Source organism: Dryas octopetala, chromosome 1, assembly GCF_963921425.1.
Source record: "Dryas octopetala chromosome 1, drDryOcto1.1, whole genome shotgun sequence".
Taxonomy (NCBI): Eukaryota; Viridiplantae; Streptophyta; class Magnoliopsida; order Rosales; family Rosaceae; genus Dryas; species Dryas octopetala.
In genome coordinates, this window is record NC_141366.1 from 29,542,867 (window position 1) to 29,569,932 (window position 27,066).

At 37.0% G+C, this 27,066-nt stretch overlaps 1 protein-coding gene and 2 pseudogenes across 6 annotated transcripts; 1 reads left to right on the forward strand and 2 right to left on the reverse strand.

Annotated features, from left to right (window-relative positions):
* Positions 1-5,281: 5,281 nt before the first annotated feature.
* Positions 5,282-12,791, reverse strand: LOC147299605 (vacuolar protein sorting-associated protein 54, chloroplastic-like). Of its 6 annotated transcripts, none has more exons than XM_086237945.1 (5): positions 11,795-12,791; positions 11,093-11,155; positions 10,880-10,959; positions 10,378-10,481; positions 5,282-8,416 (listed from the first exon to the last, which is right to left on the reverse strand). In XM_086237945.1, exons 1-4 carry the CDS (start codon positions 12,626-12,628, stop codon positions 10,388-10,390), a joined length of 1,071 nt encoding a protein of 356 aa, XP_086094071.1. In that variant the 5' UTR covers positions 12,629-12,791; the 3' UTR covers positions 5,282-8,416; positions 10,378-10,387. The 6 variants fall into 6 exon arrangements, with proteins under 6 accessions (XP_086094071.1, XP_086094052.1, XP_086094044.1 ...); XM_086237926.1 differs by having other exon boundaries at positions 10,378-10,495; XM_086237918.1 differs by having other exon boundaries at positions 10,310-10,495.
* Positions 8,452-10,321, forward strand: LOC147299606 (zinc finger BED domain-containing protein RICESLEEPER 2-like; annotated as a pseudogene).
* A 10,810-nt stretch (positions 12,792-23,601) lies between the features above and the next one.
* On the reverse strand, positions 23,602-25,069 carry LOC147299607 (uncharacterized; annotated as a pseudogene).
* Positions 25,070-27,066: the final 1,997 nt, after the last annotated feature.

A 27,066-nucleotide genomic window follows, 5' to 3' on the forward strand; every position in this document is an offset into this window, starting at 1 on the left:
TGCGTTTGTAATGTGTTGTATTAATATTTTTTTTAGAATTAAGGAAATATATTATTTATTAGTAATTCTAGTAGCCAATATAGAAGATACCCTGGCATGGGCCTAAGATATGTAAGGGGGTATATAAATTAAATTATAAGATAAAGAATATGTAAGGGAGCCTTCCAGGGGAAACATTGGAAGTACTCCAAAGCCTTCAACTTTTTGAATGCTTTGTCTTTACTGTTTTGTCGCCAAAGTTTATCCCCTGCCGACTTTGATTACCACCTCAATAAGCAAATAGGACTTTAGCCTTTGGCCTTTAAATTGATGATAGTGGCCCATGTAAGGGAATGTGCTTCCATCATTCGGTCACTACCCTAGCTATCTTCAACTTCAAGGCCACCAAATGAGAAATTTTTGAATTTAAATTAGCACCCTCAAACTGTCAAACATTCATTGAAAGGGCAACATAATTACGGATGGGCATGCAACTAACCAACTTAAACTATTCAGGACAATTTGGTTCGGTTGTTATACACAACAAAAGTTTATCGATTCATAAATCGAACTAAACTAGTATTTCTAGTGGACGATGACCTATAATTTGTATTTGTAAACCACCTAAATGGAAACAAACCGAATAGGAAATATTACCTTACCCATTGCATATTTTATTTTATCACACTCCTCTCATCCCATTCTCCCCTCAAATCTTAACCTCCCTCTAATCAATACCTCCATCTCCTTTCATATTTTCTCTCATTCATCTTCATCTCTTGATTATCTTTTTCCTTTATTTCTTTGTCATTTCTCCCCAAACCGCTCAAACTGAAGATGAATGGATTGATTTGGTTGAGTTTCGTATATTGTTTGGTCAGTTTTGGTTTGGGAAAAATTCAAACCAATTAGTAGGGGTGGGCACGGGATGGACCTTATCCCGATCCCATCCCGGAGTTGTTGGTCGGGATGGGGATGAGATGGGATGGGATGACCATTTTAAAAAATGGTCCTGTGTCATCCCATCCCATCGGGATCGGGATGAGATGGGATGAGATCGAGATCAATTGCAAAATTCTCTATCAGTAAAACATTTACAATAACACTTGAAATGAGACTCAAACCTGTGACCAAGAAGAAGCCACAAAGAGCACAAACCCACCAAGTCACTAGCTGCTAGTGTTTATTACTTTACAAGGAAATATATTTATTATAATCCAATAAGATTTAATTTACATTGAACACCCTTTAAATTGTTAATTTTTTCACCTAACAGCAATTAAATGCTCCATTAGAAGTGTTTTTCACCAATATTTCTTGTTCTCCCCTTCCCTAATATCATTTGATATAAAAACTCTTTCCAATTAGTTAATTGTTCTAAATTGATTAGAAGATTTAGTGAAATCATGTGTAATAGGTATTTCTCGAGCAATTGACAAATACTATTTTCCTAAATAGTATATAGAGCAATTTATATATCATGTAGAGTTTTAGACATTTGGGTATTTTTGGGGTTTCATTTGGGGTTTAGGGTTTATAAAACATATTAACATATAATACATATAATTTACATAAAACATATAATTTATGTTTTATATAATTTATATAATACATTTCAATACATTTCTATATAGATGTTTATACATTTCTATACTTTAAACTCTATAGTCTATACTAGTATACTTTATAGACTATACTAGAATACTATATACCCTATATGCTAGACTTTAGAGTATACTAGTATATACTATATACCCTATACCATATATTAGTATACTCTAAAGTCTAAACTCTATATCATATATTAGTATACTATATACCCTATACTAGTATTGGGGTTAGGGGTTTTAATTGGCCAAATCAAATAAATAAATAAAAAACATTAGGATTGAAGTTTGGCCAAATAAATATAAAAAAAAAAAAAAAAACGTTAGGATTGGGTATTATATATAATATTATCGAGTAATTAATAATAGATTTATTGTATAAAGTTAATAGAGTTTAGGGTATAGTGTATAGTGTATAGGGTATTTAATAGAGGTTAGTATATAGGGTTATATATAATTGAATTTTTTTTTTTGATGGTGTTGATAACTATAGTATATGTTATACGTTATATACTTATATATGTTACATATATAAATTATAGTATTATAAATTATATACTATCATTGAGTTGGTATTACTCACCACAACCTTATACCCATAAACTATAATTGGTATTCTGCACCATAACCTTATACCCTAAGGGCCTAAACCATGAAGTCTAAAACCTTATACCTTAAACTAACTATAAATTATAGTTTTGGACTTTTAGTAATATTTTTATAATATATAAACTATAAATTATATAAAATATAAACTATAAACTAATAATATTTTTAGACTTTTTTGCAATGATAATATTTAAATAGAGACATAAAATAATATCTTAAAGTCCAAAGGAATGATATATAAAATATATTTAATTTTATTAATTATTATATCAAGTCCAAAGGAATATATATAATTTTTTTTTCACACTTAATAAAAAAATAAAATTAAATATGATCAGTACGGTACGGGATCAAGTGGGATTGAGATGTGGAAACCACTCTCATCCCATTCAGCTTCAGTACGGGATATTGGCCGGTATCATTTTTTGGCACGAATTAATACATAACGGGATGCAATCGGATTAGTTTTCGATATCCGGTTTTGGTGCCCAGCCATACCAATTAGAATGGTTTGGTTGCCATTTTGGGAAAAATCGAATGAATCCAAAACTATGTATACCACTACAATATAACAAATATCTTATATGAAATTGGAGCGCATCCAGCCAAAATCAATTAGTAATAAATGAAAAGGTTTAAGACCTTATAAATGATTATGCAATACTTAACATTTTCGATGTGAGACTTTCTCTAAACAATGACAATATTACCTTTTCTTGATAGATTGTAAAATTGACCATGCATTTGATTAAGAGTGAATTTTATAAATTATCTAAATTTACATACTAAGCAATGCTTGACTATTTGAAAAGAACATATTTTTACACACATATACATGTCGCATGGATGTTGATGCTAGTAAAGTAAGTCGAGCGAATTATTACAACATAATTATCGACCTGCATGTCCCCTTCTACACTGAGGAGATAGGGAATCCCCTTTAAATATGAAAAGAATCCACGACTCTAATTAATTAGTATCTCTTAAAAAGGTTTTGTGGCATTTGACAATAGAGTAGTACTAGTAGTGGAAGATGTAGCATTTGTAATAATTATCAAGCCTAAACTGTTGGTAGGCTGTCTATAGGGTGCGGCTAGTCTGTTGGTTAATGGCTGAGGGAAGGGACAAATTTTTTCCTATAACAGGGGGTTATAAATAACGGACTGTAGTACTAATTGAATCAAAATAGTAATATATGGCAGATTCTAAAATTGGATACCCTAATCACATTAAAACCGTAAGAACCTTAAGAATTTGTAGACCCACATCAATACCCAGAAAACTAAATATATTTATTTCCATAAATTTGTTGAATACAATTACAATGGCATGAGATTTAGACATACTTACCTTTTCTGCGAAAATACTTGATGTTGTCGATTTTGGAGTTTCTTCAGCTTGATTTGTAACTGGTGTTGTTGATTGTTGGTTTGTAGGAGGAGGAGAAGATTTCGGAATGAGAAATCGTGGTTTGAAGGGGAAGTTGAAGGGGGAGTGGGTTCTCTGAAACTGTTTTTTTTGCAAGGGTTTGTGGGAAGTTGTAAAGTTTCAGACTGATATTCTTTGCCACGCATCCGTATTTGGGGCTTGTGGGCTTGGGGTGGTTTGTGGGCTTGTGTAACACCCTTAATTTTCAGCTTTATGTTAATTTTGTTACTTAAGCTTTCTAATCTTGTTTTTAAGGTTTGTTTAAAGGAATTAAAGTTTTCTTTAATTTTGTTTTGACTAACCAAGACCTTTGATTATGGTTTTAGAGTTTAATTGTATGGAAGTGAATTTTGGAAAGGAAATTCAAGAGTTTGGTGATTATTTAATTTATTTGCATTTTTCATAATTAAATTATGAAATGAGGATTTTTCATAATTTTTTTGGAAGTGATTTAACTATTTTGAGGCTATAGGAAATTAGTACTTATCAATACAAGTCCGTAAGATTTTTCGGAGAATTATTTGAAGTCCTGAGCTATTTTTAGTGAATTTCTGAAATTTGGAGAAATTAGAAAAATAGGAAATTCAAAAATTAAAAAGAGGATGTTGACTGGCCTGACACAACGCCGCGTGGCGCGACGCCATTGGCCAGCGTGTCTGACGGAGCACTGACGAGGCGCAGGGGCGCTGACTCACGCGCGCACACTGAAGCTTGCGTAAGCAGCATCACACTGAATGGAGGCCCGTGTTTTAATCTGAGCCATTGAGCTTCATTAAATTAACCAAACAGATCGTGGCCATCCATCCTTAAGAGACCGGTCACTATAGCAACCAAATCTCCCTTGACCCGCGCCTCTCCCAGCCGAATGACCCGACCCATTTTTTCTCTACAAACGGGCGACCCACCGGTTTGTGTAAGACCCAATTCAATTTTTTTTTTTTTTTTGTGTTTTTCACACTTTTGAGCATCTTATCCCACATTGGAGAATTAGAGAAACTTCTTACCCCCTTATGCCTATAAATAGAAACCCTTGTACCTCATTTTCACTTGCACAACCAAGTGAAGTTAGAGTTACTCACTCCTTAGTTTTTTAGGAGTCTCTTTAAGAAGAGACATATCAAAAGGGAAGAAAATTCTCATAGTTTAAAAGTTTTCTTTTGGAAAGCTTGCTAAGGAGGAAGAGCTCTTAGGAGTGGAGTCTAACTTTAGAGGTCTACAACCAGGTAAGTCTTTTATTTATTTTTCTTAGACTTTAATATTAGGTTGCATATTTGGATTAATTAAATATGATTTATTTATTAATTAAGCATGCCTAGGTTTATTTTGGAGATTTAATTGTTTAATTTATTTAGTTAATTAAGCATGATTAGTTGTAATCTTAATTTGGAGATTTAATTAAAAGTTATTAACTTGTAGAGATTAAATTAGATTTAAACTATTATTCAAACTTGATTAATTAGTGAAATATTTTGAAGAAATACTAATTAATTAAATACTTAGATAATACTTAGGTTTAATTTATTCTAACCTAAATTAATTTGTAGAATTGCTTTAAAATAAGGCAATAAGTCAAGTGGTTTGACTTTAAAATTAACTTGAAACTTAGAAACTCAAAAGAGTAGAGTTTAGTCCACTTAGGACTATAGTCTTTAGAGATATGTGACCTAAACGGATGAGTCGTAAAGAGATTGTGTTAAACTTAACTTTTGACTAAGTTGTCATATTGTCGGACACTAGGAATACCAATTACTGAAAGATTTCTTTATGACGTGACAAGAAGGTGATGGATTCGAGATGGATGGGGATGCATAGGCATTACCAGGACATTCTCGCTATGGTAGCTGTCTTTTGCAACTGACATTATAGTTGTACCTAATGTGTATCGATCATCTTATATATTATTATTTATGGATTTTAATGCATGTTTACCATATTGTTGTACAGCCGAGTCATAAATATTTTGTAAAGGATTTCAAAGGAAAGGTTTCAAGAACTTATTTTAATGATTTGAGGATCCAACAAAAAATGATTTCCACTATGATTTACACTAAAAAGGTTTTGTGTTTTTCAAACTAGCTAGGGTCTCATGAGGGGAAGCTATGATCGTATGAGATGCTTACCCCTTACATTGTTTTTGGTTTCCTTATTTATTGGATGTTTTATAGGTACGAGCATGGTAAAGAGACAAACTTGGACGAGGGTCCAGCAGAGCAGCATCTTGAGACTTGTCAACTTTCTAAATTCAATTGGTGTTGTTATTTAATTGTTATCTCGTGTCAAGTATGTTTTGTTGATTTTTCTTCCATTGATTGAAGATGGTTTTAAGTTATTTACTTTGATTATCTGTTTGCATAGCTTTGAAACCTTTATTCTATGTTTACTATGTATTTCAAATTTATGCAATTCTTCAAGATTGCAATGAACTGCAGTAACCTTGGGGGTTGGTTTTATAAAGAAGTTTTATTTTTACTTCATATGTTTTTCTCTATTTATTATCTCTGATCCAACCCGTACTAAACCCAAAAGGCTTAACCCGCCTTGAACATCTTGGGGGATTAATACTTGATTTAGTGGTATTAATATTTTGGGGCGTTCAAGGTGGATGCTATTGTTGCATATCCGAGGTTCGGGGTGTGACAGCTTGTGGGTTTCTGGCGTTTTTTGTGGGCTTGGGTGCAGCTGTTTTGTTGGTTAATGACATACATGTAAATTGTAATAATGATCAAGCCTAAACTATTGATATGTTGTCTGTGAGGTGTGGCTTACTGTTGGTTAATGGTTGAGGGCGGGGACAAATTTTTTTTCCTATAATAGGGGTTATAAATTACGGACTGTAGTACTAATTGAATCAAAACAGTAATATATGGCAGATACTGAAATTGGATACCCTAATCACATTAAAACCATAAGAACCTTAAGAATTTGCAGACCCACATCAATACCCAAAAGACAAAATATATTTGTTTCTATAAATTTGTTGAATACAATTACAATGACATGAGATTTAGACACTTACCTTTTCTACGAAAGTACTTGATATTGTTGTCGATTTTGGGGTTTCTTTAGTTTGATTTGTAACTAGTGTTGTTGATGTTGGTTTGTAGGAGGAGGAGAAGATTTTGGAATGAGAAATCGTGGTTTGAAGGGGAAGTTGAAGAGAAAGTTGAAGGGGGAGTAGGAGTGGGTTCTCTGAAACTGTTTTTTGCGGGGGTTGGTGGGAAGTTGTAAAGTTTTAGTTCGTTATTTTTTGCCACGCGTCCGTATTTGGGGCTTTGTGGGCTTCGGGTGGTTTCTGTAGGGTGCGGTTTCTGTGGGCTTGGGTGCGGCCGGTGTGTTGGTTAATGACATACATGTAAATTGTAATAATTATCAAGCGTAAACTGTTGGTAGGCTATCTGTAGGGTATAGTTGGTGTGTTGGTTAATGGCTGAGGGCGGGGACAAATTTTTTTCCTATAATAGAGGGTTATAAATTACGAAGTGTAGTACTAATTGAATCAAAATAGTAATATATTAAAAGTGGGTATTAAGACCGAAAATACCGAAACCATACCGTTCCGTGCCATTCCGTATCGTTTGGTCCCATTCCGTTTTTTTTTTTTCCAATCCCGTACCGATCTCAAACGAGATGGGATCGATCTTGAAGGTTCAATACTGGGATGATCCCGTCCCGTACCGATTAATTAAAATTTAATTAAAAATTTATATATTTAATTTAATGGGCCCAAATATCACTAAGCCCAATTCATTTTTTAACTTTCACCCAAAAACCCAACCCACACCCGTGAGGCCCATGACTCCTAAATAGCCTAAATGCCTAATCCACTTATCCACTAATCCAGTAATCCCAAATTGGCAAATTCCCAATTTCCCAATTTCAATTGAATCAATTCAGAGTCTCAGACTCCCAATTCCCAAACTTCAAACCAACTGACCTAACCCAACCCTCTCCCAGGCTCCCAGCGGCCACTCACCCTCGCATCCCAACTTCGCATCGCAACTCTCTCCAGTCGCAGACCCCAGAAGCCGTTGCTGTCTCTCGCTATTGTAGTCTTTTCATCGTCGTCTCTCGCCGTCGCCGTCACCGTCGCACGTGCTTCTCTGGCCATCACACTAGCTTCTGTCGCTGTCGCACCAGCCTCTCTCCCCCTCGCATTGCACCACTGCGCTAGCACATTCGCACCAGCCTGGCAGCCTATCTCCCCCTCACATCGCACCACTGCACATTGTCGTCGCACCAGCTTCTCTGGCCATCGCACCAGCTTCTGTCGCCGTCGCACTAGCCTTTCTCCCCTTCACATTGCACCATTGCATATCTGCACCAGCCTCTCTCGACAGGTTATGGTAAGTGATTGAGTTTATGATTGAGCATTTGGTTTGTACTGGTTTATGGATTTTTAGATTTGTTGATTAAGCATTCTTAATTAGATATTTATGGGTTAGATTTGTTATTTGGTTTCTGAATTTTTTGATTTGTTGATTGAGCATTCTGAGTTAGAATGTTAGATACTTAGATTTGTTATAACTTATTTGTTCTGTTAGCTGAAATGTGTTATGAGTTGGGTTTTGTTTATGTCAATTGATATGTTATATGTTATTGGTTTTTGGTTATTGGGTTAGATTTACAAGTTTTTATATCAATTTAAAATAATAAAATTTATATGTTATGGGTTATGTAGTCTAATCCCCTCCAGCAGCAGAGTGGCCCGAGTGGGGTTGCTTGTTCTTCAACAGGAACCTCACCATCACCAATGGGACTGCCATGCCCACTGTCCAACTCTATGCAAACTGAACCTGCAGTAGAAGAGAGCCAATGGGGAGGAAATAACATGACATCCCAAGCAAATGAACCTGTAAGTGAGCTCAATACATATAGTAAAGGTAGATTTGCAAACAAGCGTAGTTGGGTTTGGGATCACTTTAAAAAGTATGAGGAAAAGAAAAAATAAAAAATAAAAGAGAAAAGATAATGAAACAGGGAAGATGATAGAAGTAGAAGTTGTTCATAAGAAAGCTAAATGCATATATTGTCCTAAAGGTTCTTTAGGAGATTATGCTGTTGATAGTGGAAAAAATGGGACATCCGGAATGCTTAAACACATTAGAAAATATTGCAGATACTACCCACCCAATCAAGATAAAAACCAAATGATCCTTACTGGTGATAAGAGTCAGGGTAACAAGATGGTTTCTAGGGGGTTTGTGCAGAGTGATGTTATGGAAGCTTGTGTTGAGATGATTGTGATTGATGAGCTTCCATTTAGTTTTGTAGAGAAGATGTGTTTTCAGAGGTTTTGTAGTGTTGCTTGCCCATTGTTTGATGTCCTTTGCAGGAGAACTATAGTTAGACATTTTCTCAACATGTATGATGTCCATAAGGCTAGCTTGAAAGAGTTGAGTGGCTATAGGATTAGCCTCACTACTGACACTTAGACAAGTGTCCAAAACCTTAATTATATGGTGCTCACTGCCCATTTCATTCATAGTGATTGGAAATTGCACAAAAGAATTTTAAACTTTTGTGTGATTCCTAATCACCAAGGGTCCACCATAGGGAAGCTTATTGAGGCTTGTTTGTTGGAATGGGGGATAGAGAAGGTCATGGCCATAACTATTGATAATGTTTCTGCAAATAAAGTAACCATAGATTGGGTGAGGTCTAAGATGAATAATTGAGAAAATTCACAAGCTGTTTTGGGTGGGAAGTATTTGCATATGAGATGTGTTGCTCACATAACCAATCTAATAGTTGGGAGTGGGTTGAAGAAGCTAAATAGGTCTGTGTTAGCCATTAGGAATGCTGTGAAGTTTGTGAGGTCCTCTCCACAAGATTTGACTATTTTAAATCCTCAATGGAAAAGGAAAAATTGTCCACCAAAAGTCTTGTATGCATGGATGTCCCCACAAGGTGGAATTCAACATTTATAATGTTGGAGGCAGCCTTGAAATTTAAAAAGGCTTTTGCAAGAATGGGGGAAGATGAGGACAGCCCATTTTTGGCTTACTTTAAGGAACCAGATGAAAAATATGATGATGATGGCCATGTAATTAAGAGCAGTGGTAAAGCGGTCTAGGGTTGGACCACCTAATGAGGATGATTGGGAAAAAGCAAGGGTGTTTATGCAATTTTTGAGGGTGTTTTATGATGTGACTTTAAGGGTTAGTGCATCTTTGCACCCTACTATCCACACAACTTTTCATGATCTTTTGGCTATTAACCGTGAGATTAACAGGTTATTTGTGACACCTGAGATGGCCACTGGTTCAGAGACTGAGAAAGTGTTGTGTGACTTGGCAGCCAATATGAGAGAAAAATACGATAAGTATTTTTGCAGAATAGACTAGCTGAACCAATTGGTGTTGATTGCACTTGTTTTGGATCCAAGGTTTAAGATGAGACATGTAACTCATTTGTATAGGAAGGAGGGGTTTGAAGAATGGGAGGTGGATGGGACCACCTCACGAATTAAAGGAATTTTGATGGCTCTTTATGAAGATTATGGACCAAGAGTAGATGGTGGCATACACATTAGAAAGAACCAGGATTCTGATTCACAAAATGCTACTTCTAGTTCTATGGTAGAAGATGGGGGTAGAGGTGGTGGGAGGGATGATATTTTGGATGATTAGAGAAAGGTGGTGGAAGAGAGTAATGATGCAGTGGTGGCACATGAAGTTGATACATACTTGATGGATCCAATGACTTAAAGTGAATCAGCCACAGGGCAGTAAAAACTGTACACAATTGAGCTTACTTCACCATCTTCACCATTCATGAGAATGGATGCCCTTGCTTTCGCTCTGGATATAATTATAACATCTGTATCTCCAGCATCGTGTATTGAAGCACGCATAAATTCTGCAGAAAGAATGCTACAAGAATAAATTTAATAAGTTACTATAAACATGCCTTATATCAGTTTATTTCCATCTGAAAGACACCAAATGTTTATTTAGGTTGAAATCAAGCAATATTTTGATCATCTAACTCGGTCAAACTGAATTCAGCAAAGCATATCGTTTCCAAAAGATCAGATTGCAACACAAATACTGCTAATCATTGTGTCAAGGTTCAGATTCTCAGAAGAAAGGAATTAAAAAATGCCAAGCCCAGTCCCAAATTCACACACCAAGACATAATTAGATGGAAAAAAGACAAAGCAATTAGTGAAGAGCGGAATAGAAGACATTAAAAATCAACGCAAATGGTGTCTCTCATTTCTTCATAACTAATGTCACCATAACGGGAAACTATACCTGTTTATGGATTCTATTGAAGCTGCTACACGATCCCTGAGGTGATGAAAGCAATGTAGACCAGTAAGCTCATCCCCATCCTATTAAACACATATAAACACCAATAAGGTGCACGGAAATTTAAGTCCAGTAGATTGTATTCTTCCTTTTTTTAAAACACTAGTTTCAGTGGGAGGCAGAATAAAAAATAAAAAAAAGGTAAATAAATAATACCAGCAAATGCTGCAAATCGTCTGTGATATCCAAAGCTCCCGCACAATCTGCAGAGGCAACAAGCTGTATGACAGAAAAAGTAGATCAACTTATATCACGAAAGTTGCAACCTATAGTAATAACCACATAAGTTTTTGCTTAACTCCTCTGATGAAGAATCATGAGCATTTCGAATAAGAAGACCTAAAAGAAAATCATAAACTAGGCAACTAAAGTCTATTTCATATTATCTTATTTCTAGTTTGAAGCCATGAATTCTTCTAAAAATCCATCAAAAGGTTAGGGGGTAATATTACAACAGAAGATCTTGTATGGAGTATATTTAAGTACTAGTACAACAACAAAGAAAGGGATGAACTGCAAAACTTAACATTAACCCATTTAACCAGATTTTCGGATGTCACCAATCACATATCAGAGCTTTCAGTTGGCTCTTATACTAGGAACCAATTTTGAATGAAGTGAATGACTAAGAAGAAAGTTACAAATCAACATAACAAATTGGCAATTGCCATTTTACAGTGCCATCTAGATATATCAAACATCAAGTTCTAAACGGCAAGTAAAACAAAGCAAACACTAGAATTCTAGACCATACAGCTACCAATTAGAAAAAACATGAAAAATTCAATCCACTACTAAACCGAAGTGATAAAAAAGAACGAAAGTAATAATAATTCAAAGCGCAATCGAATAGCATACCAGTTTAAGCGCGGAAAGAGCTTGATTGACATACAATATGAGTCTCAATTTCTGTTGAAGAGCCAACAAGTTGCTCCTGGTGACATTCAATTCCTGAATCTGCCTTGCAGACTCGACCAAATCGACATCCAAGAGCAATATAGTCTCCTTGAGCTCGCGAATCCGACTACACCCCTCGACAATCTTGACATTCAAGTCCTGCAACTGCCCCTGGGCCTCGAAGAAGGAGTTGGAGCGCAGCGAGATCTCCTTGACCAAGTGAAGCTCCACCACGTCCAAGTAATGTGAGAGCTTCTCCTGCAGCACCAAATTCTCCGACACGTTCGAGAACGGGCACGCCGACTTGAACGTCGCGCCGTCTTCCAAGGCGAAGTCTTCTTTGAAATACAGGGCGGGGACTTCTCGCAGACACGCGACGAGGGCTTCGCCTTGGCCGCCGATGGAGTCCACGTCCAGGTTCTCTTTCTTGACGTGGTTGATTATGTCCTCGAAGCGGTGGTAGTGATCGGAGATGGAGGCCACGTAGGGGTTGAAGTCGGATCGGGTAGCGGTGTCGGATGCGGATTTGGGTACAAGGGGTGAGAATTCAGGCGGGGCGACGGCGGTGGAGGAGGACCACCACCCGACCCAGGTGGAGGAGTCGGAGGCATTGGGGTTGTTGAGGATGGAGGAGAGGCTCTGGCTGGTGCTGGAATTCGGGTCGGGTATGGAATTGGATCTGCTGGGGGACCTTCCGGGTTGGGAAGGGTGGGAGTCCATCATTACCATTTTCTTATTAGAACCATGACTGTTGTGGAGGTGGTGTTGGTTGTGGTGCTGGTGGTGGTGGTTCATGTATTGGATAGAAGGGAGCGAGTTTGGTGAGTTGACCCGGAGCGAGTTGCATAAACCCTACCGACCGATTGAGTGGGAATGTGGTGGTGGATCTGGGATTTGGAGTGGGTTCGGATTGCGTATGATCATATGGGATCTGAGAAGAACGCCGAGACAGTGGAGAGAAAATAATAAATCATCACAGAAAGACAGGTCGAGGTCGTGTTCGTGACACAGACAAAACCGGGCTGACCCGGATAGACAGCTGGATTCAATTCTTAAGCCCAAAGAAGTTGGAAGTTAAAAAGCTGACGAACGGCCCAAAATGAGCCCAAGAAGGTTTGAAATCAATTCCGAAACCCAACTATTCAATTTTTATTTTTTGTTTTCTTAAATGATTAATTTCTCCTTGTATTATAATACGTGTCGAATAAAGATTGGCTGATAAGAATGAATTTTTTCTTAAGGAACCAAGCATTGTTTTTTGAGAAATAAATTGGATGGGGGTCTCCATTGCCTACTTGTTAGTAAGAACTAAGAAGTTCACAGTCAAACAGGTTTGTTCCTCTCTCTCTCTCTCTCTCTCTCTCTCTCTCTCTCTCTCTCTCTCTCTCTCTCTCTCTCTCTCTCTCTCTCTCTCTCTCTCTCTCTACACTCTTATTTTTAATGGGCAAAAAGAAATTCATTCAGTGTCTGTTGTCATATTTAATCCAACTATTGCTTTTCTTACAAAATTAAAGAGGTAGCCTTTGAGTTTATGTAGACCACAAACACCACCTCTGTTCATTCTCTAACTAGTGTACCAAGATGGAAATCTGTGAAACCTCGCTCAAATCATTTCAAGTACATACATGTATTCTTTAAAGTAATTTAGTATGAGAAAGTGAAGGATGACACTAGAAGATCCTTTGTTGATTGAACAAATTTTCACACAAAGATTGATCCTTTTACCTCATTTTGTTGAGGCACTACTACAATAATATAAATACACAACACTACCTACACAACGGTTTTGTTAAAACTGTTGTGTAATTTTAAAGGATAACAGTTTTTAAAAAACCGTTGTATGTATGCTTAAAATCCAATGGTTTACGGAACGATAGATTTTTTAGTTTTTCCTACACAATTGTTATAATATGCGACTGTTGTGTAAGTGAAATAAAATGAAAAAACCGGTCTACAGTAACTTCATTAAAAAAATTCACTGTTTACCGATATGTTGGCTCTTTCGATATTTTCACTTTCACTTTCCCTTTGTCACGTTCATTCTCTCGATCTCTATATTCCCTCTCACTTTTTCTCACCTTTCACTCCTGACCTCCAAAATCAAAAGAGATCTGAGAGAGAAGCCACCCTCTGCGCACCCACCTGACCTCCAAGCGCACTTGTCCGACCCTCCAAGCGACCTCACAAGCCCATTCCTCTCGATCTGCTCTCTCTCTCTCTCTCTCTCTCTCTCAAAATCTCTCAGTCCAGTCGCACCCACCTCCCGCCAGCCCTCCTAGCACAGTCGCACCCACTTCTCACAGATGAAGCTCGATACCCGTTCCCTGCTGTAAGTCCTTCTTTGTCTCACTCTATTCGCTCTTTTTTTTAGGGTTTGTTTGAACTTTCGAGTTTTAATCTGTTTGGTTCCTAAGAAAATGAAGGAAAAGAAGAGAAATTTTTTTTATTGCAGTTTCCCTATGCTTTTCGTACGTTTCATTAACTAAAGTAACGAAGCATTTTTGTTAATTCGAATTATTTGGTTCAAGTTTCAATTTTTCTTTTTGGGGATTTATGAGATATCTGATCTGGGTCTTGGATTTCTCTCTCTAGACTCTAATTTCTTTGTCTTTGCTGTTATTCTGATTTTAGCTAAGAATTGGGTGATGGGTGTTTTTTGGTTTGGCTAATCTGATTTTAGCTAAGAAATTTTTTTATTGCAGTTTCCCTATGCTTTTCGTACGTTTCATTAACTAAAGTAACGAAGCATTTTTTGTTAATTCGAATTATTTGGTTCAAGTTTCAATTTTTCTTTTTGGGGATTTATGAGTTATCTGATCTGGGTCTTGGATTTCTCTCTCTAGACTCTAATTTCTTTGTCTTTGCTGTTATTCTGTTTTTAGCTAAGAATTGGGTGATGGGTGTTTTTTGGTTTGGCTAATCTGATCTGGTTCTGCAATTGGTTTCTTATCCTTGATATTGCTTAGTGTTAAAGTGAATCAATGGGTATTTCATTCATGGGGATTTTAGGGCATATATGGTCTGGAGTATGCTTCTGTGCTCTTCTGATGATGTGGTTTATTTTTTGGTCAAGATGAGCTGATGAGTGCATGAATTTTTAGGCCAATAGGGTAAAATCTGATTTGCTTACAGTGATATTTTTGTTTTTTAAGATTGTAAAACCACTTGAGAGAAATTTTTATTTCTGGGGGGTGAAGAAAAAGGGAAAAAAATGAGTTTGCTTCCTCAATTACATTGTAATCCATACTACACATGATTTCAGGATTCTGTCAGGCATTGGTTGACTTAGGTGCTTAAGAGTTGCAATGGGGTTTTGGTGTAGATCTTAGGTTTGATGATTCTGAACAAAAGCTCCAGTTCTTTGCAGCTCAACAAATAGCATGTCGCTTGCTTGGAAGTAGGGGATACCTTTGTCAGAAGGTATTTGGTTTATTTTGCATAGACATATATGTACATTATATCGGGTTTCATATTCTTCGAGTGAGGTGATATTGATGTTTCCTAGAACAGGCGAATATGCCTTTAAATAGTTGCATATCTTCATACCTTGTTCATTATCTCGTATTAGACTTATTAGCACTTTGCAGTGCTGGCTTCCCTTGGAAGATTGTATGTGCTCAAGAGTGACACAATGCACTTTGTGGCGTGGAATGCGGTTCTGGTTATATATGCATCCAAAGGCTTGTCACTTCGCTCATTTATGAATCTGATGGGTCCTTATAACATTTTAAAAAATATATATTTAAATGATCAGTCATCATTCTTGTAGGATTTCTTACGCTAGAACAACACTAGAAAATTGTTATGGCAAGTATTTGGTATTGAGGCTGCAACCTTGTGCCTCTTTGGCATTGCTGGGCATGAAGAAATAATGTGGGATGCATTTAAGCTTGCAGGTCTAGTTGATTTTTCTTGCTTCTTCAAATAAGTTCAAAAACTGATTGTGCCTTCAACTCAGACAACTTAATGTGATCAGTGTATTGCTACTTTGAATTATTCAACTCTTTTTAGGGAAACATAGTACTCTCCTTATCCTAAAAAAGGATACTTTGATTCGACAGTGTCCTTTGACTCTGCTAAAATGGATTAACTTTTTTATTAATGTTTGTAGCCACTGGCTCTTGCAATTGATATTGCAACTACATGTTGAAACTTAATTACTAACATTACTTCCCATCTAAATTGATGAAGTTAAGTTGTTACTGTTATTTTGAGTAGTTAGAACTGGCAGTATCTTATGTGCTCTCTAGTTTAATTTTTATGGATGTTAAACCTGTTGAATCATTAACATATGTTTGGGATTTACATTAAATTCAGGTAAAACAATGTTTGGTGCCTCTATCCTAACAAAAATGCAGTGCTAAAATCAGTTCAGGATGTCTTTGGTCAAGAATCTTCAGGAAATATGGAAAGTGCTGATACTAAGGTATTATCTATATATATAAAGCAAAGGCTCTCCTTATGTGAAATTTTCAGAAATTCCACAAATACCCATGGTTAATTAAAATTGTTAAAACATACAATTTTAATTGGATAAGGACAAATGAGTAAATCAACCACTATTGCAATTATACAAATTCAAAAATAAATTTGAAAAATGATGCAGTATGAGACCACGTTCTCTTTTTTTACCCTTTTTTTTTCTGTATCCAAACCATGTTATCTCTTCTTTATCAATCCAAACTCACGTTCTCTTCTTATGCAGCACATTCTTCCCCACAATCTCTTTAGTGGTTTACTTGATTTTTCAGTTTTATGAGTTGAGAATTGGATCGATTTGAGTTTCTTAGATTTTGTGATTGGATTCTTTTTTCCTCAGGTAAAATATGTTTCTTAGCTTTCATTTGTTTTTATTCGATCATCAGAATTGGGATACTGATTCACCTCATGAAATCTCCATATATCTAACTATATATTCTGTTTTTCGATTTAAGCATTGTGTTTCACTGTTTCGAACATAAAGAAAGGCCTTATACACAGGTATTAGCTCCTTTGTTGTCCCTTTAATTTGTGGCATACATGTTGATGGCGGCTACCTCTTCCTCATCCTTCTGTTGGCCCTATGTTATGGACTCTTCTCCTCATAGTTTAGGTAAATGGGCCCCACTTGGCTCTGCTCTTTATCAACCTCAGAACAGAGCGGCTCTGGCTTCGAAAGTAAGTCCCTGTAGGACTCATGTTAACTAAATTGGCTATTTTCATAGGTAATAATTGTCTCACCTGTTGTTAACTTTTATTTGGATATGGTGAATATTTTAAATATTTGAAATACATTTTTAAATTTCAAATTTACATGATAAATATTTAGCCACAGTTGTTTCTTTGAATGCATTATTAGCTCACGTAATTTTCATCATCTACAGTTTATTACATTTCACTTCATTCCGATTCAAATGACATCCTCTCAATTCTTCTAATATTACATTTTGGTAATAAAATGCTCATCTTTCAATAGTACTGTTGGAGATTGGAGGGGGCAGGGAAGTAGCCATATTAGTGGTCTCAAATAAATTAAAATTCCTTTGTTCTGCTATCGACTTCTTATATGTGTCTGTTTATTGTGGTTATTATTAAATTGGTTTTTACGTTTATTCTCACATGTATTTCCCCCTCTTCAACAGGTTGTCATTTATAGTTTATTGATTACTGTTAGTTACACTTAGTTCAGAAGCCTATATTGGTAATACCATAATACATACGCAAGATGTATTAGTTTGGCTTACTGCAGCATGGTAATAGATATGATAGTATTAGTTCAGGCTAATGGTATTACTGTTAGTTAGGCAGTATATATTTTGATGCCTTTCATTTATGTTTAACAATTTGATTATTGTTAGTTACGCTTTGGTAATACATATGCTAGATATATTAGTTAGGCTTACTGCAGCATGCAGCATGGTAATACATATGATAGTATTAGTTCAGACGAATGGTATTACTGTTAGTTAGGCTTACTAGGCTTTAAATAATGACAAATATTGATTAGTTCGGATTTAAATAATGACAAATATTGATTAGTTTGGTAACTTTAGTTTAGTTTAAAAGTATTACATGAACCTCACCCCTTTAATATGGATGATTCTAATACAAAATTTTCATTTGGCAGGCCCGGATTAAAAAGATTATGCAAGCTGATGAGAATGTTGGGAAGATAGCCTTAGCGGTGCCCGTTTTAGTTTGTGAGTAGTTCTGACTATCTTTTTTTTTTTTTTTTTTAATTAGAAACAAGGTTTCATTAAATGAAAATAAAGAAGTACATAGTACAATACAGCGGACAAGATGTCCACTGTATTAGAGTTATTTTTGCAAGACCTATGTGACCGTACATATGAGATAACTCTTCAAAGAGGAGCTAAAACCATGAATGCAGTGCATCTGTAAGTGAAACATTGAACTTCCTTTTTGGTTTTTGTATTTATTTTTGGAATAAAATATTTAAAGTGAAAAGTACAGCATCAATATTCAGTATTCATAAAAAAAAGGTACAACATTAGTGAATGGGCAGTGCACTAAATGTACCATAATCAACTATCGACCAGCAAACTGTTCAAAGCTACTACAACACACACAATACAAAATTGTTCATCTATGTTGTTTTTATCTTTATATTTCTTTATGCATCTTATGTTTATACTTGTGCCATGTTAAAATGCTGAGAACAACAAGTCTATTAATTAATTGTCTCTTCTATACATATTCATGATTTTACTATGATAGTTAATTTATTATAATTCCCTGAAAACCTTAAAGTTGTGGACCTGTGGTTTGTTATTGCTTATCTTCTTTGAAGCCATTTCTCCATTACTAGCAACATTTGATTCACAAATTTGAAACTTAAGATCTGTCTGATGTATCATTGATTTGCTTCCACTGCAGGTTCCTAAAGATTCCTGCTATATGGGCTCTAACAACTCTGCCTTCCTACAGCAGGGTTCAACTCTGCTTGCCTTTATTTTTTGGGAGATATTGAACTTATTGATAACCATATTGACATAAAGCTTCAAAGTTCCAGCAAATTCACTTGTTATATTTGTGTTGTAGGTAATTAATTACAATTGGCTCTCATTGTTATTGTTTTTGAATTTCTTGTGTGCATTTACAAACTTGTTTCATTTGTATTTTTAATGTATCTTGTGTGCATACCCTTTTGTTATGTTTGCATCTTTTGCTTGAGTTTAATAGTAATACAAATCTTCTTTTCTTTTTCTTTTTTGTTGAATATTGTTGTTTCTTATCTTGCAGAGTGGAAAGTCTGCAACTATATATCTATGCTTGTGCACAAGAGGAAGGGTTTGTTTACAAGCCTTGTAAAAAGTGCAAGAAGCTAGTATGGGAATAATGCGGATGTAGAAAGGTTCAAAAGTTGGTCTCCAAATTTTTAAGCCATGCCTTTATAGTTTGTGTAACAAGTACTTTTTTTCAATGTATATCAAGCTACTTTACAATTAATTTTTTGGAGTGTTAATTGGCAATGTATGTGTGAATGGGTTTGCTATGACTTTGTAAATTCCAATTCCAATTTAATGAATTCATGGATCTTTTTGAGTTCATATTTGTGGATTTAATTGGATGCAAGCAGGGATTTAGTGGGATTTAATTTCAATTGGATGCAAGTAGGAATGTTAAAATGTGAATCAAACAAACAACATTTGTTAATTTAAAGATATTGTGTTAGTCAAACCTAGACAACGATTTTAGTTGAATAATCATTGTGTTAGTCAAATCTTGACAACGGTTTTAGAGGAAAACAAGTTGTGGATAATTAAATTACACAATGGTTTTATGTTATAAAACGGATGTGTATATGTGATTAAAACAACATGTTTTTCTTAAACCTGTTGTTGGGAAATAAATTATACAACAGTTTTAAATAATAAACAATTGTGTATATTCTTTTCAAACAACATGTTTTAGTTAAACCTATTGTTGGGCTATGAATTACACAATGGTTTTAGATTATTAACAGATGTGTATATGCTTTACTAACAACATTTTTTAGCCAAAACTGTTGTTGAGTGCCTCTACTAACACCATTCCTACCAAATTTAACCTTAATTATGCAACGGTTTTTATAAAAATGATGTTTAAAAATATATCGGACAACATTTATAGTATATAACTATTGTTAAACATTTGTTACTACAATAGTTTTATATCTATAAACATTGTGTATTCTATTGTGAGACAACCGTTTTTTATGAAAATCATGCATTTTGGTGGATACTAGACAACAGTTTTAAATTATAACTGTTGTATGTATTCATTCAGACAACAGTTTTTAACCGTTGTCTGAATATGCTATAGATGTCACTCGCCTAGACGACGAAATTTTGGGTAAATAGACAACGGTTTTTCACCGTTGTCTATTAACTTCATTGTTGTAGTGAGGGTAGAGTTATTGGGAACAATGTTGAAAATCCTTGAACTTAAAGTTTACAAGTACACACATACCAAAAAAATAAATAAGCAAATAAAAGAAGACATAGTCACATATCCTCTTGTGTGTCCTTGTTGAGAAAATATATAATTGTATATATCATTTATGTCTTGTGATTAAACATGAAGGTCTAATTTATACAGAAGCTACAAGCTATTTTAAGTAACAGAGGCTACAATCAAGCTAATTGTATTTACATCCTACAATTACTCTAGCCTAAGAGTTGACAAATCACCAGAGGCTAGAATAGTTCTCAATCAGATCATGATAATTTCTTTCCTTTAACACTCCCCCTCAAGTTGGAGTGTGGATGTTGATGACACCCAACTTGCCTAGATGCAAATGGAAAATAGGTGCGCGCAATGGTTTAGTAAATAAGTCAGCAACTTGTTCCCCTGTTCGAATATAGGCAGTCTTGATTTCTCCCCTCTGAATTCGCTCACGGATAGTGTGACAATCAATCTCGATATGTTTTGTACGCTCGTGGTACACCGGATTTGTAGCAATATATAAAGCGGCTTGATTATCACAAAATAGCTTCGCTGGTTGGGGATGATCAACATGCAAATCTTTTAGCAAGTACCGTAACCAACTTAATTCACAGGTGGCTGCAGCCATGGATCGATATTCTGCTTTTGCGGACGAGCGAGCTACCGTGACTTGCTTCTTACTCTTCCATGACACTAATGATGTGCCCAGGAATATACAATAACCAGTCACTGATCGACGTGTAATGGGGCAACGAGCCCAATCTACATCACAGTAGCCAGTCAATTGTAAATTGCTTTGGGAAGAAAACATCAAACCTTGTCCAGGAGCTGCCTTGAGATATCGAAGAAGGCGATATACTGCATCAAGATGGTGTCGTTGAGGGTCTTGCATGAATTGGCTCAAGGTGTTGACTGTATATGCAATTTCTGGCCTTGTGATTGTCAGGTAAATTAATTTCCCAACCAAGCGCCGATAGTGAGTAGGGTCATGAAGCGAAGCACTACCTGTGGGTGTCAACACCAATTCAGCTTCCATGGGAACCTTTGCTGGTTTGGCACCAAGTAATCCAGCCTCCTCCAATATGTCCAGTGTATATTTGCGCTGGCAAATAGTGATGCCAGCCTTTGAACGTGCGACCTCGACCCCGAGAAAGTATTTCAAGGGTCCAAGATCCTTAATCCGAAATCGACTGCTGAGGAATGCTTTGAGATTATTGATTTCGACCTCATTATTTCCTGTAATGACCATATCATCAACATATAACAAGACAATAGTGAGAGAAGCACCTTTTACTTGAGTGAACAGAGAGTAATCAGCCTTAGATTGACAGAAACCAATGTCACAGATAGCTGAAGAGAATTCTCGAAACCAACTTCTCGACGCCTGTTTGAGACCAAACAAAGATTTGTGAAGTCGACACACGACATTCTCCCCCTGTCGACAGAAACCCGGAGGGGGCAACATATACACCTCTTCCTGAAGATCGCCATGGAGAAAGGCGTTTTGAACGTCCATTTGATGTAAAGGCCAGTGGCGAACAGCAGCCACAGTCAACAAGCAGCACACACAGAGAAGCTTGGCTACCGGTGCGAATGTTTCTTTGTAGTCGATGCCTTCACGTTGGGTGAATCCCTTGGCAACAAGCCGGGCTTTGTAGCGCTCAAGGGTGCCATCGGAGTGGTACTTGAGTTTGAAAACCCATTTGCAGCCGATGGGGCGTTGACCAGGCGGAAGAGGGACGAAACTCCAGGTGTTGTTTGCTTCGAGTGCTTGAATTTCGGCTTGCATAGCCGCAACCCACTGAGGGTCCTGGCGAGCCTGATCATAAGGAGCTGGTTCTACCAGTTGGGAAATTTGGGAAACAAAATGGCAATAACCTGGAGATAAGTGAGAATAGGAGACATACCGGTGTAATGGGTACCGAGTGCTGGACACGGATCGAGAGGGAGCCGAGGGCGTGAGCAAGACTGAATGATGAGCCACATAGTCTTTGAAGTGAGCAGGTGGTTTGGTAGGGCGAGTAGAGTGACGGGTAGGTGGCAGAAGAGGTGAGGAATCTGTGGTGGCGTCAAAGATGGGTGCGGCGGAAGGGAGATCGGCAGAAGGTAGATCGGTGGGAGCAAGCGCAGATGAGGGATCGGCGGTGTGGGTGTCGGGGGCTGAGGGGATCGGTGGTGGTGTGGGTGTCGCAGATGGACTATGGGGCTGAGGGGATCGGTGGGGGGAATGAGTAGGAGTGATGAGGTCGGTTGGGTTGGGTGGAGAGGAAGGGGTGTTATTTGGGCTGGGCTGAGAGTGGGTGGTGTGATTTGGGCTGGGCTGAGATTGAGGGGTGTGATTTGGGCTGGGCAGATCTGGGTAGGGGGGTGAATTGAGAAGAGGTAAGATGGGAAAATCATTTTTGTCTGTGGGTGGTGAAGTAGTGTAAGGAAAAATTTGTTCATGAAAAATGACGTCGCGGGAGCTGAAAATTTTGTGGGTGGCTAAATCATATACTTTATATCCTTTTTGGCCAAGGGGATAACCAAGAAAAATGCAACGGCGAGCGCGGATGTCAAATTTGTGGGTGGGTGTGAGGTTGGTAGCATAACAAAGGCATCCAAAAACTCTCAAGTGTGTATAGGTGGGTGGTGTGCCATTTAAAATTTCGTAGGGGGATTTATGAGAAAGCAAGGGTGTAGGGAGGTGATTTATAAGGTAACAGGCAGTATGGATACTCTCCCCCCAAAATTGTAGAGGTAAGTTGGCTTGAAATCGAAGAGCACGACCCACATTTAAAAGGTGTCTATGTTTACGTTCGACGACCCCATTTTGTTGTGGTGTGTAAGGGCAAGAATGTTGGAAAATGGTACCGCGAGAATTTAAATAAGAACGCATGGAAAGAAATTCGCCACCATTATCAGCACGGAGAGCCTTAATGTCGCGGTGAAATTGAGTCTTAACCCAAGAAAAAAATGATTTCAATAAGGTTGGTGTGTCAGACTTAAAATGAATAAGATGTACCCATGTGAAGCGAGTGAAATCGTCCACAATAGTGAGAAAATATCGTGTCCCAGAATGTGTTTGAATTTTGTGGGGTCCCCAAATATCACAATGAATTAAATCAAACGGTGCAGTAGATTTAATAGCACTAGTAGTAAAAGATAATCGAGTTTGCTTTGCTAAGGGACAAATTTCACAAATATGGTTGGAATCAACCATTATTTCGGAATTATTTTTAGCTAGCGAAAGTAAGGGTGCGGAGGAGGGATGCCCAAGGCGCCGATGCCAAAGACTAGCGTTGTGGTGAATATGGTTGGCAAGATGAGGATTTTGTCTTGGTGTAAGGTAATAGAGCCCATCAAAATGCTTGCCCAGGCCAATCACTCTCTTCGTATCCATGTCCTGCACAACACAAAAATCCGGATAGAATGTCACTATACATCGCAAGGCTCTTGTCAACTTACTAACAGATAACAAATTGACGCGGAATTTGGGTACATAAAGAACTTTATCAAGATGTAAGTCAGGTGACAAGTGTACAGAGCCAATGTTTGTGATTGCCGCTTGTCCCCCATTGGGTAAACCAACAAAATCATGCTGAGTATGAACAACATTGTGGGTTGGTGGTGAGTGAGAAATATGATCTGTTGCTCCGCTATCAACAATCCAATATAGTGTCGAGTGTGGATCTTTGTGTGCTAGATTGCATGTAGGAGAGAAAATACCTGTGGCATTTGCGAGTGGTGTACCATTACCATTGCGAAGCTGCGGAGCATGGCAATAATCTGATTATATTCCTCGGTAGTAAAAGTGGGCCCGCTGGAAGTGGTGGACTCAGCAGGCTTGGTGGTCTCGGCATTATGGGCTGCTGGTTGTTTCTTGTTCCTGGGTTTCACATTCTTGCCATGCCATTTGTGGCCCACTGGGAATCCAATAATGTGATAGCACCGGTCCACCAAGTGTCCATCACCATCACAATAGGTGCACTTAAGAGGTTTGCGTGGGAATGAACTAGCAGAGGGGCTGGAGAACCTGTTGAATGGCGACGGCACTGAGGAACGCTGAACCTGCATCGCATGAGGGTTCTGCCCCAATTCGCGACGACTCGCCACATCCATCTGTCGTTCGTGTTGGAGAATGAGGCCATGGACTCGGCGTGTGTCAGGAAGCGGGCTCATCATCAAAATTGAGCCTCGTATGGTGGAGTAAGAGTCGTTTAAACCCATCAGAAATTGCATAACCCTTTCTTTCTCTTCTCGTTCAGCAAGTCCTTTTAGACCCTCACAAGTGCAAGTGAATGGGTCATGATAAGATGCTAACTCGTCCCAAGAAGCCTTCATCTTGGTGTAATAGGCAGAAACGGTAAGCTGTCCTTGACGATTCTCGACAATTTCTTGTTGAATTTGATAGATCCTGGAATCGCTGCTTTGTGAGAATCGGTCTCTGAGATCGTTCCAAACCGCAGATGCGATTTCGGTGCACATGATGCTGCCGGCTATATCTGAGTGGACTGAGTTAACAATCCACAGTGTGACCATATCATTGCATCTCTTCCAGACTGCATATTTTGCGTCCAAGAGATCAGGGGCTTGAATGGTCCCATTGATAAACCCAATTTTGTTCTTTGCGCTAAGACCCATACGCATAGCGCGGCTCCATTGTCCGTAATTGTTTCCATCAAGAGCTTTGGAAACCAAGATCAGTCCTGGATGATCTGAGTGATGCAAAATATATGGATCTGAAAGATCCATGATCTTTTCAGATGGTAAGGTGTCGGTTTTGGATGGTTGTTCAGTCAATGAAATGGGATTAGATGATTCGGTCATTGTGGTGGCTATGGTGTTTGTGGAAAGGCCTATTTGTTTTGGTCTGTGTAGAGGCTTATTGTGGCGGAAGCATAACAGAATCACCAAGATTGGTGCTCTGATACCATGAGAAAATATGTAATTGTATATATCATTTATGTCTTGTGATTAAACATGAAGGTCTAATTTATACAGAAGCTACAAGCTATTTTAAGTAACAGAGGCTACAATCAAGCTAATTGTATTTACATCCTACAATTACTCTAGCCTAAGAGTTGACAAATCACCAGAGGCTAGAATAGCTCTCAATCAGATCATGATAATTTCTTTCCTTTAACACTTGTGGCTACTTAATCTGCTATTGTATTTGCTGATCTTTGTCAGTGATTTTGAGCTAAAAATATCTGCTAGGATTGTCTCAATCTTCCATTTAGCTCCACACTGACCACTTGAAAGACCATTGAAACCTTCTTTAGAGTCTGTTTCTGTTATGAATTTTAGTGGAATTTCAAGCACACTACCCAATCTGCAGAGAGACTACTTACCAAAGAAAAAAATCTGCAGAGAGACTGCTTGCACATTTATGATCCTGCACTCAACAAGATCCACTGTTAGTGCAAGATATTAGCAATTAGTTCTCACTACAACAAGAGTATAAAAAAACTGAGAATGAGTTGTACAGACTACAGACAGACCATAAAGTAAGGAATACCTATTTGTAGAATTGGGAAGAAAGAAATAGTGAAGAAATAAACTCTTTCTCTAGGAAACATTAAGTTTACATTAAACAATTAGCCACCCATAGGCCAGTTTTTTTAAACACTAAACCCTAATATCATATACTATATCCTAGTTTGAGGTTTTTGGGCAATTGAAAAAAAAAATGATTTGAGATTTCGTTTGGCCGTTTTGCAGTTTTGTTTAATTGTTTTTAAACTCTAATACCTTTTTATATAAAAAATAATTAAAAATATCCTAAAGGGCCTAAACCCTAATATCTTATAAGATATCTTAAATAATATAGAGTATAGATTATACAGTATATAGAATTTAGTGTATATATTATAGAGTATAAAGAATATATTAATTTTATTTATTCATTATACTAATTTTATTTCACAGTATTTACCTTCAGCGCGCATTATATTCATCTTATATCACATGAAACTTACTATATAATTTGGTTTCTTCAATGTTTTTTATCAATGTAGTAGATAATATGTTAAATAAACATATAGTAAAGTTTCATTCAAAATTTCCGTATTTTGATAATAATTTTCATCGTTTCCGTTTAATTTCTGTCGAAATTTAAAAATTTTTGAAATTTCCGTCGAAATTTCCATCGAAATTTCCTTGAAACCCGAAATTTTATTCCTTGGTGGTGTGGCAGTCGTCTTCCAATTGTATATGTTTCTGCGTCTTTTTATACAAGTATATAATAAATCGAATCAACTCTTTTATTCAAGATTGAACATTTATCGGCTATTTATATTCTTAATCCTAATCTTAATCTTAATTTGAATCTTAATCCTAATCCTACCTAATAAAGAATGAACACTTTTCTTTTTTCCTGGAAATGTGGAATCCATCCAGTGGCTGGATCAGATGGACCTAAATACACTCATAGGCCCATAGCCCCAACGCTGGCCCACCCAAGCCCAATAGGTAAGGTCATTAAGGTAATTCTAGAAGAGTGATGCAAGTAGGTTTACCCAAGTAATTCCCTTAGTATAATTAATAATTGTTATAAAATTACTATTTGGTCATTGTGCGAATTATTAACTTTGGAACTTTATCTCACACGATTCGTTCTTGGATTTTGCTCACCCCCTTCGTGATTTTCGTCGATCTGAATATGGAGATAAGTCCTTTTGATTTCTGGTTGATTTGGAATCTGATTTCTTCATCAATTTGGTTAGTTTTGGAAATGAAATTATAAAAACGAGTGGAAAAGATCTTTATATCCGGATTTTTCTGAGAGAGTCAGACGTGGAAGTAAAGGCAATGACAACCCAAAC